Here is a 15,753-nt window from a genome sequence, read left to right as displayed (position 1 = left end):
AGGCTAATCTTCCTGAAATTCATCTGCCACGTTTCACCTCTGGTTAAAGCTTCTTAGGGGTGTTTGACTGTAGTGGGAAGAGAAGCCTGAAGAAGTGTTTAACTTCTCCCTTTTTCTGCTGCTTTTCCATTTTTAACCTGCTCTGCCAGTTGCATGTATGTGATACTTGGTGAGGCAGGTGTAAATCTAGAGTGGGGGGGGGGGGGGGGGGATATATAGATAAATATCTGGAAAAACAAGGACTTGTGCCTATTTTTATGGTAAAACTCTGGAAAGGAGTCAGTGGGAGACTGAATAAAAACACCCTGTGAGAGGGAAGGGAAAGGAAGAGTCAGCCCAGGCAAATTGCTGTGTAACAAGGAGAGAAAGGAAGAGGAGGAAGGCTGCTGCAGGAAAGGGGTGGCAGGATTCTGGGTTATCCAAAAGCTTTTCAAGGTGAGCAGGTCATGGGGAAATGTGCACCACACTGGCAAGTAAATCCCGTTGACTGACTGCTCAACCAGGCCAGAGGGTGCTGCTGCTTCTCCTCAAAGCCCCATGCACTGATTTTTGCTCTAGTGTTGACTGAGGTGCCTTTTGTGCTGTCACTTGCTGGCTTAATAAAAAGCGCTCTGCTTTAAAGAGGTGGTTTTTTAGGAGAAATGACTCTCTCGCTGTTGTTTGTAGAGGCAATAATATTTAGGGCTGTATTTATTAGCTTATCTTGGCTGTTAAATGTTTATGGCTGTTGTTTATGGCCTGTGGAGCAGGGGAGGAAAGGAGAGGAGCTATCAAACAGATAGGGGGAAGACCTTGTGGATGCTGAAGAGGTGATAAATAGAACAGTTTGCAAAAGCATTAAACATGTCATGGCTTTTCCCCGGAGACTGAATGAAGGGCAGCAGTCACAGAACCCACTTGGTTTTGAGCCTGACATTTTGATGTGGAAAACTTGAACTCCAATGGAGCTCTCAAACTTTTCCTGTGAGAAACCTGCTCTTTTTCTTTTGCTGCTGAAAATGTTTCAGATTAGGGGACTATATGTTACAAATGGGTTGCTTTTAATTCTGAATTTTCATGGGTTACATGGAAGCAAAGGGAGGGATTTGCTCTGTTCATCCCGTTTGCTCCCTCCACCTCCTGCTCTGTGTTTGGTCATGACAGCAGATGCTGGGATCCTTGGAAAATACTTTGGGAACACAACAGCTTCCACACCAATCTCCTTTCCAAAAAAAAGCAGGTTGGTTTTTCTGCTGGTGAACTTGTCTTTATGGAGTGTGGCAAAACCAGAAGTGCCTGGAGAGCTGATGGGAAGACGTTTAAAAGGAAAGCAGCGTGGCGCCGCACTGGGAAGTAAACAATGAGGATGGGAGATTTTAAGAACATATGCTGTTAGAAGAAACAGTTATTCTAAAGCACAATTAAGCTAAGCAAATAATGGGAGGTAGAATTTTAAAAAGGCTGAAAATAACTGAAATGTTGAACTCCTTGAAATGCCCTAAGTTTTTTTTAATCTTATATAACTCAATGAAGCAAATGTTTAAAAAATATCTTTGAAAGCACCTCAAAGCACTGCAAAAAGTAGTAGAGAACTGGAGAGGCTGAGGAAAAGAAAAATGACATGATGCTGTTCAAAGTGGTTTTAAACAGAAAATAATTTTTTACAACCTTCAGGCTGACTTAACTTGTGCTGCTGGAGCTGTGGAATGCTGCACACCTGCAGAAAACCTAAATATTTTTTTGCAATGCTGATTAGAAGCAGAGAAATTTCTAACATATTGCCACAGCTGGGTAGTGTTATATTCCTATTAAGGACATGGTGTTCTTCTTGTCCGATGCCCTTTGGTATTGCATTCCTGGCTTTGAAGATATGCCATGAGTAGCAATGTACTTTTTTGAGTAATAACGTGTTTTCTTGGCTTATGATCTTAATAGAGATGCTGTGATAAGAATCATAGTCTTGGGACAAGTTTTATTTTGCTATCGAGATTAGATGGGGCACAAAGCCAGTTTTGTGAAGCTTTTTTACATTTTGGTTGAAGTTTTAAATGTCCTTTTTTCCTCTTCCCTTCTTTCTACTGAGTGTGGTGGTTCTGCTGCTCTCTTTTCACTGCTGCTTTGTAAGTGCTGATGCTACAGCTTTTGGGAGGTCTGTCCTAATTAAGATTTAGTGATTAACTGGATTTTTATGTTTGTCAAACCACACAGTAAATAACATCAAAGATGATTATAACTTAACTCTGATGGAGCATCCAGCTTTGGTCTGGCAAGGGAGATAAGAAACTTTTAACTGCAAATTTTCTTACTCGTATCAAATAGTAAAGCACAAGTCCAAGAAGATAACATTTCATTTTCTGCCCCAAAATGTATTTGTATTTCTTATTTGTACATACATCTGAAGCTCCTTGTTATTGCTCTAAGCCTCCAAATGAAGCAAACTCTTCAGAGGGGAGCTGGATTGATACCTTTGAAAGAGTTTCATTATTTGGGTTTATTTCAAACCCAGTCTGTTTGCTGAGCCTTCCCCACTAACTTCAATGAGCTTTACTTTGAAGTGTTTATGCAAAGAGTAAGTATCCCAAACTGCAGGCTTGAGCAGCCTGCTGCCTTAGCTGGATTCTGGAAAAGTCTGCCTGGGATTCATGTAACCCTCATTAAAACTCCAAGGAAGTTGGTTTGATTTCTGTCTGTCTTGGTGGAATTTATCCCTCCTCTGCCTACTACTAAATCATCTCTGCCAGACATGACTCATCTTTAGGAATCATAAATTAGAAAGTGAAAATATCTCTCTGAGCCACAGAGTATTCAGTAGAAGCAGTTTCAAAAAAATTCCATCCTAAGATCCCCTTGACAATCTCTGTGCAAACTTTATTCCAATGCAGGGTCCCTTGGGCACTTTCTAATTTATCCATCTGTGTGGTATTGCTTCGTGGAAGCACAAACATTTTTGCTTTTTGAGCTTAATATGTATTTGTAACACATTTGCTGAAATTGCTAACCACGTCCTGAGGAAGGGACAGAGTTTCTGTAAACCTCTTGAAAAACTCTTTAGTCAAAAGTTGATCATGGCAGCTTTTTCAAATGTCACCACCAATATCTATGGCACTCTCACTTTATTGGGATGCATATTGGCTGAGGAATTTGGGCTGCCCTAAGAATTGCTCATGGGGTAAGGAGCTCTACATGATCTGCTGCAGGCTACTGCACTGCCCAAGTCTGAGGAAATCTTCACCTAAGTGAGGAATGCACAGGTATTCATCCAAGTTCAATAAAGCCCACTGTGAATTCCAAGCTATGCTTAAGGAAAGTATGGGAAGAAAAACCAGCCTGAGAGAATTGCAAGTCATGGGGAGACAGGATAGAGAAGAGGGATTTGTTTTATTCTCAAATGAGGTGTCGTGGATATGGTATAGGAAAATTCCTGATAGAAATGTCTCATTTCTTTAAGCCCACTGAATCCGACTCAGACACCAACTAACTTCCCCAACCAAAATGTTCACTCACAAGCACCTAACTCTATAATACCAAAAATCTATATTTAGGTGTCTAAATAAAAGTGACCTGGATTTGAGAGTCAGCTCCACCTGAAGTTTCTTTAGCTCTGCAGAGGAGTCAATGAGTACTGCAGTTTAAACTCACTGAAAATGAGGCCACCTGGCAAGACAAGGGATATTTATCTTGTGCCAAGTGCAGCTTGTTTGGATGGAAGGGGAAGGAGGGAGGACAATGGCAAGAAAAAATAATTGATATATGGGGGGTTAGGGCTCTTTGCCTTCCTCCTTGTGCCTCTAGGCTCCTGCCTGAAATGGTACCAGGCTGTTTTTTAGCAGCTCAAAACCTATTTTTAGGAGCTGGTGGTGGAGGAATGATAGCAGACCTGAGCCCTGGCGTTTCCATTGACCTGTAGGAGGAGTGCCTGAGGAGCCAAGCTCATGGAAAAAGGGAAACAATGAACAAAAGCAGTTTTTTTTCTGCCCTCACAGGTTAGCTTCAGCCTCAGACAGGTCTCTCAGGGGGATCTGGCTTCAGGCTGGGAAACAATGAGGAGCTGGAATTAATGCATTTTCCAGGAGATGGTTGCACATACAGTTGCAGCTGGGAATTGGTAGAAGACATTTTTCTCCTTCCTTCTTAAACTGCTTGTTACCTCTGAGCAAGTGGTCCTGGCTTTTATTTCCCAACATGATCTCCTTCCCTTCCTCCCTCCCTCCTGTTCATCAGAACATCCAAGAAATAGCAAAAGGAGGTACCTACAGGATTCAGGAGAACGGTGAGGAAGAGTTCACCTCCTCGGATACTTTTGTCCAGCTCCTGAGGACCACCAGGATATTCCTTGTAAAAAATAGTGTGAGTGAAAAGGCCACAGGTCTGTCGAGGGAGCACCTGGAAACAAAAGAACAGCAGCTTACAGGTATTGCAGCGACATCATCCACCTGGGGAACAACTTTTGTTTCCCTTAATTCAGTTCAATATTTTGTATTTTTTTACTCAGTTAAAACAACAACCAAAACCTACATTTAGTAGAGCATTTGGAAAAACACTGCTGATTTTGAGTCTGTTCCAGTCATAATTGGACTCTGAGGGAGTTTGGTTTTGAGAAACTCCCTCTGCCTTGTACAGGGGATCCCAGTTTTGACTTGGTAGGCATAAGCAATATTCAGAACAGCTTTTGGGACTTTAAACCATCCCTTGGAATAGCTGTCAGTTCACTTGAGCACACCCAATCTAGAGGTTTGCAGCGGGCTGCTGGGACAGGCCAAAGGACTCCAGTTTTCCTGTCCTCTGTGTGCTTCTAAGTGCCTGGGAGGAGCCTGCTTTTCCCTGGCACATGTGCACAGGCTGTAAGAGGCAGGCAGGTGTCCCAGTCCTGGCTCTGGCCATTTCAGGAGCAGAGCTGAAATTTCAGCCTTGCACAAGTGCTGAGGAGATGACTTACACCTGTTCACCTTCCCAGGTGATGGATTTCTAATCCTTTCCTGCATAAAGACGAAGCAGAGCTGGGAACAGAGGTCTTAGGCAGTTTAATGATTTTGCAGAGCGCAGCCATGACTCGGGTGGTAGTCGATGGGACCACGAGCACATTTCGTTTCTGAGGAGTACTTCTGCAGTTGCCCGAGTCTGTGTGACTCGGGTTTTTCTTCCCCGCCCCCCCCCTTCCAAACTGCCTAACAAATGCACTCTCTTGGCATCCTTACAAGTGCTCGACCCCAGGGAATTTGAAGGGTGCTGGCACGCCGGAGGCATTCAGCAAAAGCAGCCCCCTTTGGGGTCCCTGCAGTACTATTGCTATGAACATGGAAATGCAGTGTACCATGATGCCATTGTGGATGAAGCCCCGTCTGTACCGTGCGGGTTTCAGGTGCGGGTACTCTTCCGTGCTGGTCACCCGGATGTGCCACACCTTCTTCCAGGCCTCGTAGAGCTGTCCGTGCACCGGGTACACCCCGGAGTGGTGCGGAGCCACCGCGTAGCCCATGCCCGTCGGGATGCCGTGCTCCTGCAGCGCACCCCGGGGGTGCAACACACGCGGTTAGGAACACGCACACACACACCCCCCCAAAAAAAAATCCCTATGTAATTATTCAAAGCTTTTTTTCCTCCACGCACTGGCGCTGGAGAAGCTGCTGTACCCACTGTAGCACGAGCTGGAAATGGGGGGGGAGATGGAGGGAACTGGAATTGCGGCCGGGGACCTCCAGTGAGAAATAATCCTTCTGGGTTATGTTCCGTCGCTCTTGCACGGAATAGACTTGCCTCCTGTTCCATTACATCTATTTGAATATGCATCCTATCTGTCTGGCTCTTTTTCAAGGTAATCTAGTGAACCAGTGTTGCTTATTTACTAAGCTAGTAAACAGATGGGTAAAAAACAAGACGTTGCAGTCGCAGAGATGGGGTTTTGTTTCCTAGTTCTGGCATAGGAGAAAGATTCCTTTCTAGTTTAATGAATAAATATTCTGCCATCTTCTGAACCTCCTTTTTTTTTTTCATGGTATTAAGGTAGTAGTAAAAAATAGCTTGGACTGCTTTTACATTTTATAAATATTTATATTTAGCTCCATTTCTATATGGAAATATGTGCATCTTCATGAATATAATCTCCAGGTTATCTTGAAAAATCTCTTGCAAAGACACAAATTCATCTTGCTCCCAGTACTACTGGACATGTCAGCTCTTTTTCACTCCTTTAAAACTGATGTGCAGAGGGAAACAGCTAAAATATGACACGATGATTTTGTGGCTTGTTTTTGTCCTTCCTCTTGCCCACATTATCCATTGATTACTTTAATTCCAGGAACAGCAGGTTCTGCTGGGCATCCTCAAGTACTTTACAAAGAAAGGGTTTTGATTCATTGGCAAAAATTAAGTTAAATCTGTAGGGAACACTCATTGCTGCAACACATAATGCAACCACTTAAAATTATCCATTCCTTATAGTCAAGACCTCAGGTTACTGACTGATCTTGTAAAAGAGAAACCCAAACTCTCTATTTTGTAATTTACTGAGAACAAAATGTAATTTCAGTTTATTAATGCTGCTTAAGAGGCATGAGTCAGTTTAAGGGTGAAATGAGTGATAGGCCTATAATGAGAGATGGTAAATCATCCTGTTCTCTATTTTTTTTTTCGTTTTGCCTTGGACATGTAAAGAAGAAAAAGCTGTATCAAAAGGCTTCTGTAAAGCTGGCCATTGACTGCTGTGCCCGAGAGGTCAGCGATGCTCAGACTGTCAAACTGCTAACCTGAATATCCTGTCTCAGCTTCCATGTAACAAACCTTCACCAAATGTGGGGCAGGGAGTACACAGAAACATAGATGTAAGGCAAATGTGTCTTGGGGTCGATAAAGAACACTGCTCTGGATGACATATCCCAAAGTAGGGACCTGGATGAGTACGTCTAAGATCCTGTTTATCTCCTTGCTGTTTGATGCTGGGATTGCCATAGCAACAGAATGCTGAAATGCCAACCTGCCATTCACAGATGAAATAAGGCAGCTTTTCAGGAGTTCTCAACATAAAAAAACAAATTAGCCTCTGAATAAAACCTGCTCGCTACGTAGTTCATCACACAAATACATCAGGCACCCAGACATCCAATATGGAGTTAAGAAGAAACAACTATCAAATAATTCTATATTCTTTGGGCAGTTCTATTTGCAGTTTACCTAGGAAGATTAAATACTGTGTGTCCCCTTTTAGCATTTTTCTGTTGCACTTTTCTTCTTTTCCTCGCATTTTGGTATTAAACTTACTTTGGGATTGAAAACTCATGTGTTTAAGGAGGAGTACTGTGGTGTGTCAAGGTAGGATAAATGCCTGTACTGAGCATTTTTCTTTGTATATTCCAAGGAATGATTTCCTGATTTTTACGTTTAAAAGGTGCATTGGGTTTTTTTCATTTCAAAACTTGTTTGTTTATTTTGGAATGTAGGTGTGATTTGCCATTGTCAGAGAAAAGAAGAAAGCAAACTTCTTATTTAATAAATTTTATGTCTACTGTAGATCTTTTTACACAGTCAGTCAAGATGCAGGTGTGAGGGCTTTTATTAGGTACAAAAGCTAAATACAACCTCAGCTAAGTTTGCCCGACCTTTTGACTTTGTCTGATAGCAGGTGATGCAGCAAATGAGTGTTTCAGAAGAAAATAAGGTGAGGCAGAATAAATCTCATCCTGCTGCACAGGATCATGTTATCTTGTATTTACAGCCCATTTTTAGAGGCACTCTCCAGTGGGCACCTCTCCTTCCCCACATTAAGTACAGATATTAATAACAGGACAAATTAGACTCTTTTCATCACAGGTAGATGCTGTGCCTTGGCTGTGTGGTCACTGGGCCCCTCATATTGTTGGTATTTAATTGGTGTATTAAAAGTTCATGGTGTGGTGGTGGTTTGAGCAGCTCAGGAGTTCCAGGCAGAGCAAGTGCTAATGTGCATCTGCAGCTGGTTCTAAGCAGGAGGAGGGAGCCAAAGAGTGTCACTAGACAGGTTCTCAATTGAATTGTTTCGTTTTCCATCTTTCTTTCTTCTTCCTATCAGCTCCCCGCTGCCTTGTACAGCCAGTGACAGTTTTTGCCCTGTCTCTGCTGTGCTTTGGGCTCTGTACTCACAAATAAGCAGAGAAGATAATCACTGAGCAAACAAACCAAGGGATGAAATGAAGAGCGACAGGCTTTGGATTAGATACATTCTACTTGGTTTTGTCAGATAAGGATGTACAAAGGGGGAAGAGGAATGTCTTTTTTACTGATGGCAGGGAAAACTTGGTTTGCTTTATTTTTGGAATAGATGCTATCAGAGACTTCTGCTTGAGCAATTTTTTGCCTCTCTCTTCTTTGTGTATCCATTGCATTGCCTATGAGCAAGGAGAATAATACTTCAGGAATTACCTGTTTGTTAAATTTCATCCGAGGTTTTGTTCATTAGTGTTTTTAAAGAGTTTTGGGAACCTCTGACAGAGGAAAAAAAACCCAAACCGCAAAACATGTTCAACTCAAATGCAGTTGATAATGAAAATAAATGTCGTTTCTTGTTTCCTTAGGCAGGCTGTGGAACACACCATCCACATTTACTTAAGTGGGATGACAGTGGCATAACAAAGCTTTGGGTAGCTTGGGACTTCCTTTACCACAGTTCAAATCTCTGCCTCTTGTTCTTGTGAGGCTGAGGATCTGGTGTTGGATGGGAGATTTGGCAGTGAGGACGTTGCAAAGGGGCTGTGGATGGTGCAGCTGTGGGGCCCATCACTCAGGTACACACGGATAAGCACTTTGCCTGGCAAAACTTCCCCTGATGCCTGCCCCATCCAGAGCAATGGCACGGTGACATTTATGCAAGATGTGAGGAAGTTTCTTCCTCTCACCATGCAGGCAGTGGAAATAATAAACATCTCAATGATACACAGAACAATCTGGAGGGCTCCAGGTGAAGGCAGTCTCCTGGTTCACAAGCAAGGGAAGGGAATCCTTCAAGGCAGATGCACAGAGGTGTCCGTATCTGCGCTGAAATCAAGGCAATTAGGTACCTAATTAGCAATTAGTTCTGTGTCTACAGACCTGTTTAGATACCTGATTTGTATCTGTGTGTTGTGACAGAGCTGTTTGAGGCAGGCTGCAATTGTGAGCTCCTATTTCATAGAGCCTTGTTAGGAGGTGTGGATAAAGCCATGTGAAATAGAGCCAAGGCTTTTATCTATCAGCCAGAGGAGCCAAAAGGTCTTAATAAACAGAACTTTTCTGTGTTATTTGTGATGTTCAGCAACCTTGAGTATTGTTCTTGGATGTATGATGTACTCTCCTTTCCTGAAGACCCTGTTACCTACTTAGCCATGTTTTAAAAAAGTGAACGAAGAAATAGCACATTAGGTGAAGAATTAATGTGATCACACTTCCAAATAATTACTGCAGCTTTCCTTGCAGAAGCTGACACAAAGTATCACCTCTGTGTGCAGCTAAAACAGGAGGTGGGCAGATAGGGTAAATAAATGAGAAGTGCAAGAGAAAATGGCACCAGCATCAACTGTGTTCTCCTGAGTATAATGTTACATAAAGACAGTGGACTACAAGCAAAACACATGTAGCACCAAGAAAATTTTCTATGTATTGTTTCAGATGTCCAATTTAAATTTGGATCCACATTGTGAAATCAAAGAATAAGGGAACGAGGTTTGCTTTAACTTGGAGACCTTAGGGAAGTGCAGAACAGGGACTTGGCTTCTCAAATAAGACATGATGCTGAGGATGAGAAAGCCAGGGAAGAATGAAACCCACTCTGAAGTCATGGCTGGGACCTCTGTGATAGCTATCAGGAAGGCTGTCATATCAGGAAGATAAATTTCTCCCACAAGAGAGAATTTCAGAGGAAGCCTTTTGAGAAGAAATCTTCTCGTAAGTAAATTGTGCAGCTCGTATGGATTCAAGGTCAAGGGGTTGATACAACCCCTGTCCAAATGTTAGCAGGAAATAAAAGTGTAATAACAGCAGCTTTTCACTGACATCAGCTCCTTATTTATAGGCACCCTAAGGAGTCTCTACCCTTCAGGACAAAGGCTTTATCTTTCTGGAGCTGAAGCTCCAAACAGATTCCATTACCAGCTCTGTTTTTGGGCTATGCTATAGATTTTACTCCCAAAGGTGGCTTGACCTGGATGACTTCATGCTTCCTGAAACTACTTGGAGAATTTCCCCATAGGTTTCAAGATGAAGGGACTGTGTGTTTTTGAGATATGGATTGTTTAAAAAATTACTCTTGCATTTAAAAATCTCAGCTCCGTTTGGGTCTCTGGGCCAGGCTACACAAAAGGCACAAAGAGGCTGTGCCAGGGATGAGGCTGACAGGGAAGCAGAACTGTAGAAAGGAAAAGAAGCCATCCTGCCAAGCAGGATGTGGGAAGGGGGAGAAAGTCTGGCATGATGAGTAAACAGTTAAGCCACTTTTAATTAATTTTCTTTAAAGGTTGTTAGGGATATATTTCCATAAACAAGGGAATAAATTGCTTCCAACTGCTTGTTCAGGCATTTGCCTCTGCCTTTTTCCTGATGTGCCTTGGCTGGTGTGAGGGACGGGAGGAAGGAGCTTGGCCTTTTGGAGCTAGGAAGGACTGGGATTGCTAAAGCAGTTAGCAATTGCTAAAGTTCCCCAAGCAGCTGGGAAAGCCCCACTATGTCCCTCTGCTCCTGTGAGCAGCTCTGGTTGCTTGGAATTTCTGTGCCTCACCAAAGACCATGCAGTGTCTTTTCCAAAGCCAGTACTTACAGATGGCAGCTTCTCTTTGTCATGTGCATTGAGCCAGCAGAATTACCCTGGAAAGGCTGTAAGTAGTACCAGTGCTGTGAGGTCTGGGCAAGGGGGGAGGAGGGAAGTTCAGATCTGAACTCCTGGAAGTTCAGAGCACAAATGAGGACAAGGGAAGCACCTTTATCTATCAATACGAGCAAGAGGTCAGCTATATGAAGAGCATTTCTCAAGCAGGTCATTTAAGAAAGGCATGGTGAAATCCAGCAGCTTCACTCGTTGGCTCTGTCAGCATCAAGATTTCTCCCTGACCATACACCAGGTTCAGGGCTCCCTGCAACTTCCTCCCTGCCTTACTGAGGGTGCTTGCAGCAGGCCTCAGGAAGCTGATAACCTGTGTACAAACTGCTGCCTAAAGCTTAGAGGGCCAGCTGCTGTCTGCTGTGCTCTCCTGGGCTCTGACCCCTATGGTCCTGCCAGGATACTTGGGGCAGGGCTGCTCCCTGTGCAGAGAGCCTGTGTCAATGGGGAAGGCTAAGACAAAATTCAGTTTGAGTCACAAACAGGCTGGGTTTGGGAAGAGTTTCTAACCTCGCTGCCTCGGTTTGCATGCCTGAGTAAATATATAGGTATTGTATAGAGAAGCACAAAACCAGCGGGGAAAGCATGGCCCTGGTACTGAAGGCATCCTAGTAAAGCTTTTAGGAACCCTTACTCACTATTGCAAACTCTTTGTTGAGGATCATCTGCTCCACCAGTGAGGACTCATTGTGGAAGAGGTGTGGCTGCATGTGACTCCACATGTGGGGGAACCACCAGAACTCATCCACAGATCTCAGCAGCAGGTCATCACCCTCATCCTCCTCCTCAGTCCCTGCAGAGGGAAGAAAGGGAGAAAAAAGATACTAGAAAAGCAAATAAGGCCCGTAATTGTCTTTTAAACGCAGGAGACTCTGCCAAAAAGCCTGGTGTCCTTGGCCTGTCTCACTGTGTTACTGTCATGTTTATAAACTACGGGAATATTAAATATAAACAGTAGGACTTTTATATTTTTTTAACATCTATGATCCTAAAAACCACCTCCTGCCCATTTTCTCTGTTTGCTTTATTTTAATGCCGCACTATCTTTTCATTGCCATAACCTGGCAGCTTGGATCTAACATGACAAAACAGTGTCAGGAATATTAATGCTGTTTTCCAGGTCTTTTGAAAGCTGGATAAATGATGCTCAATCAGTATTAAAGAAAAGGTTCGGTATATATAACTTATTTTCCATTTTGTCCTGATAACTATGTCAGTGTTAAATGCAAAATACTCTCCATAAAGGCAACAGATGGATAAAAATGCAGTCTTATCAATGCTTCCCCTCTATCTTCCTTGTAACTACCTCTTTATTAGTCTTGGTTAATTGAAATCTAGTAATTTCTGGTAAAGTGTGAAACAAGTTTTAAAATATAATTAGGTGGAAAGCATGAAGCTGTAATGGCAAAAGGCTTCCAAATATTTCTTAGGGCTCACGATTTGATTCTGGCCAGATTTAATCTTGAAGTAAACCCAACAAAACCATCTGTGTTAGTGAAGGGTGTCTGCTTGGGGCAGAAGTGAGGCTGTGGGGCCGTAACCAAGAAAACTTCCATTTGAGAAAGGACACAGTGCTGCTCCCACCATCTGCAGACACATCTGCCCTGCTTTTCCAGCCTGGAAAGGCCAGGTGACATTGCAGTAGCTTCACCCTCAAACCACCCAACAGAATTTGTTTTTTGTCAGATTGCCTTCGTGTTCTTTGCCATTTGAAGGCTTTTCTTTTGCTTCAGTCTGAGAAATAATTGCCAAAATCAGTCTCCTGATGTAAGCATAGAAATCCTGTCTTCTTGCAGGTCCTTTAATGTTTTGCAAAACTCACTGGAAGCGAATGCTCCATGGATGTTACTGTTTACTTGGCAGGAACATCCAGAGATGCCTGTGCAGTGCCTGCACCTCAGCTCTTGGCTTTCATTTTTCATTTCTGTGGTGGTTTTTGAAGAATGCCACTACACAAGGAGAGCAGTACTTTGAAACTTTCTCCCAGAGTCACTGAATCCCTTTGCTCCCCTCTTTGCAGCACTCTGCAAGTTCCAAGGAAGCTGCTCCTGCTGATGGGAGTGCTGCTGGAAAAAGAAAACAACCTTGTTTACTAGGGAATTGCATACTGAAGAAAAGGCCTGACGGCTGCTCCCTCTGTGCCCTGCATTTTTGGAGTGACTGCTGGCTTGGTTTTGGGCTATGTGCTTCACCTGCAGTCACTCAGGCATGGGGAAGGGAAGAAACTTAAAACAGGCTTTCAAAATGGGACAGAGCAGGGAGAAATTGGCGTTTGTGAGGCAACCGCAGATGGCTTTGATAAGCCAAAGTTAGGGATGAAGAGGGAAGAAGTGGGTATTGGAAATATATAAAGAATTACAATCAGAGTAGATTTAGGTCCATGTATGATTTAGTGTCGTACTAACTTTTGAAGTAGAGTGTGCCTCTTGTACTGTAACAAAAACAAACAAGATGAAGCCTAATGCTTTCCATTTTAAAGAAGAATAACTTCATCCCATGGGATCTGTGTAATGCCAGAGGTGAGGCAGAAAGACTGGAAGTTTAACCTTAGGTGGTGACGTTGCTTATGAGGCTAAGTTTTCTGGCAAACCTTAGGAAAGGATGTTGTTTGTTTTTATGAGTTCTTAGGTAGTGTTATTGGGAAAAAAAAATATCTCATGTGAAGTTTGAATGGAGCCTTTGGTGGGTGCTTATGTTGTTTAAATATTTCTGCTCAACCCCTTATTCAGAGTATTGGAGGCTGAACAAGGGATCTTGAGGTTTTGATTTCTTGTACAATCAACGTCCTTTCTGTAACTTTGTTAGTTTAAATGTGAAATCTGAAAATGCATAAAACCTATGAACAGGATGAGCATGTGTCTGCTTTGAGTGCACTTGACACAGGTAATAATTCAAAGTTTGTTCATAATATTTAACCCCATATTTTAAAACTGTAACTGTACTTAGAGGTCTCTGGAGTTCAAAACTGAAGCAGAGTTGGAAGCCGCTACCAATAATCTCAGGCAGATCTTGAGAACATCTTAATTGCAATTGCTGCAGCATAAACAAGTGCAAAGCGTTTGTTAAAGCTGCAGAACTAACAGGGTCTGCTCTTTTGTTTTGTTAATGGTGTTAATGCCGTGCAGAGTTGACCAGCTGATGTGGCCTGATGGACTGCACTATCTGATGTGTCAGCAGCATCTTTCCATGAAAATGTGTAGCAGTTTAATCTGCCAACACAGCCTCACGCTCATCTGCCTCCTGTAGTTATAAAATGATGCAAGTTTTGGAAAGGAGAGCACAATGCCCCACTAAGGAAGTCAGTAAGGCACAGCGGCTGTAGAGCACTAATAGAACATGTTGAGCATCTGACAGTAAAAGCCTCTGTTGGTCAGCAAGCCACATGTCCCGTAATTAAAGAACACCTTTCCATGCTTTATTTATAATGAGTTAATAAAGTGTATATTGCGTGGAGAATACGCTGAACCCTTTGCAGTAAGCTGAGACGACCAAGGGCCATCCCCACCCTGTAAATGAAGTGCTCTGTTAAAAACCTGGCTGCATCCAGGCCCCTTAATGGAGCCAAGGACAGCTTCAACTTGGGAAGTAGGTCTGTGCTGTTCTAGGGATCCTGAGGAGCCTTAGGAAGATGGGCACACATGGATATCCTCCTCTTTTCTCTCTCTACAGGGTAGCAACTCTGAAATTGGCCAGCGTTGTATCAGAAAACCTGTGACAGAGCAGGGGGTCTTGGAAGGAAGGAAGGAAGGAAAAATGGTGGCAGGTCAGGGAGTGGGGTTTTCATAAAGACTGCATGTTCTCTGCCCACCACTGCTCACTGTGTCATAATATCAACTGTGAAACCAACTCTTCATCTCCTCCCCTCCACGGATGACCTTTGTCCACAGTGGACTTGAGAGATGGGTAGCAGCTCTGCTCTGGAGAGCATTCTGCTTTAGAGCAGCTCAGAGCCTGGGGCTGCTTTTGTCTGCTTTGCTGCATTGCACGTGTGTGCAGTTGACCTCCAGAAGGAACAGCTGCACAGGCAGGTCAGCATGAAGGGAGGAGAACACTGCAGTTCTGTCTCCAGAGCTGCTCCCTGACCACAGGTCTGCCACTGCCTTGTTATATGACTCCAGGCAAGTCGTTCCATCTCTGCCTGCCTCTCACTTTTCCCAGGCTCTCCAGCCTGTATCTTTAGTCCATGAGGTTTCCTGGGCAGCAGTTGCTCAGCATTAAGGGAAAACAGCACAAGGGGAAAACAGCTTGGACTTAGTGGCAGTGATGCAAATACATGGTTTTGCCTTCTCTCTACTCATCCCTCAGAGGCTTCCTCATCTCCCTTCTCCCAGGGTGACCTGCCTCCCAGTCTAGGAAAGCAGGGACTGCATCATTCCTAGTTCTAAACTCACACTCCCATCCTCTTGCTGCCTTGTCCCATGCTCCAGATGAAGTTTCCCTGGCATATCTCACTGAGAGGGGCTGAATGGGCTGACAGCTGAAGGTTTTGGAGCTGGTCTCCAGAGGAAGGAAGGGTTATGGGGTTTGGAAAGAAGAACAGGAAGTTCTCCCCTGGAGGGAGTCTTTTCTTGCCTCAGCAGTACTAGGGAGCAGCACAGCTCAGTGGCATCAGAGGGAAGCCTGAGTGAAAGTGCAGCAAAGGGGAAGGCAAAAGAGGAGGAAAAGAAACAGCATGTTTTAAAAGTGGGTCTTGTGCTGTGGAAAAATGAAGCAAAAATGAGAAAGGAGTCACAAGGATGAGGAGATGTGGAAGTGCCTCATCTTCCACAGAAGCACAGTGCAAGTGTGCAGCTTGTTACTGCACCGAGTGTGGAAAGGGCAGGGTTTCAATAGGAATTTCTTTTCAACATGTTTTCCTTATATCATCCCTCCTGATTTGCAGATCACTGCAATAGATTACCTTCACAGGTATAACAAAATCTGGTGCATCCCATTGAAAGGCTTCTGTCTCCTCAGAG

The 15,753-nt window shown here is 43.6% G+C and overlaps 1 protein-coding gene across 1 annotated transcript in view; it reads right to left on the bottom strand.

Annotated features, from left to right (window-relative positions):
• The window catches only part of LOC134044690 (bifunctional heparan sulfate N-deacetylase/N-sulfotransferase 4), a 51,333-nt gene that overhangs the window by 14,882 nt on the left and 20,698 nt on the right, over nt 1–15,753 (bottom strand). Inside the window, exons 3-5 of the mRNA XM_062494022.1 lie at nt 11,434–11,588; nt 5,291–5,476; nt 4,234–4,362 (exon numbers count right to left, since the gene is read on the bottom strand). Of these exons, the coding sequence (XP_062350006.1) occupies nt 4,234–4,362; nt 5,291–5,476; nt 11,434–11,588 (470 nt within the window). The remainder of the gene's footprint in view (nt 1–4,233; nt 4,363–5,290; nt 5,477–11,433; nt 11,589–15,753) is intronic.

Source organism: Cinclus cinclus, chromosome 5, assembly GCF_963662255.1.
Source record: "Cinclus cinclus chromosome 5, bCinCin1.1, whole genome shotgun sequence".
NCBI lineage: Eukaryota > Metazoa > Chordata > Aves > Passeriformes > Cinclidae > Cinclus > Cinclus cinclus.
Note: the sequence above shows the minus strand (reverse complement) of the source record. Positions and strands in the feature narration are given on the sequence as shown.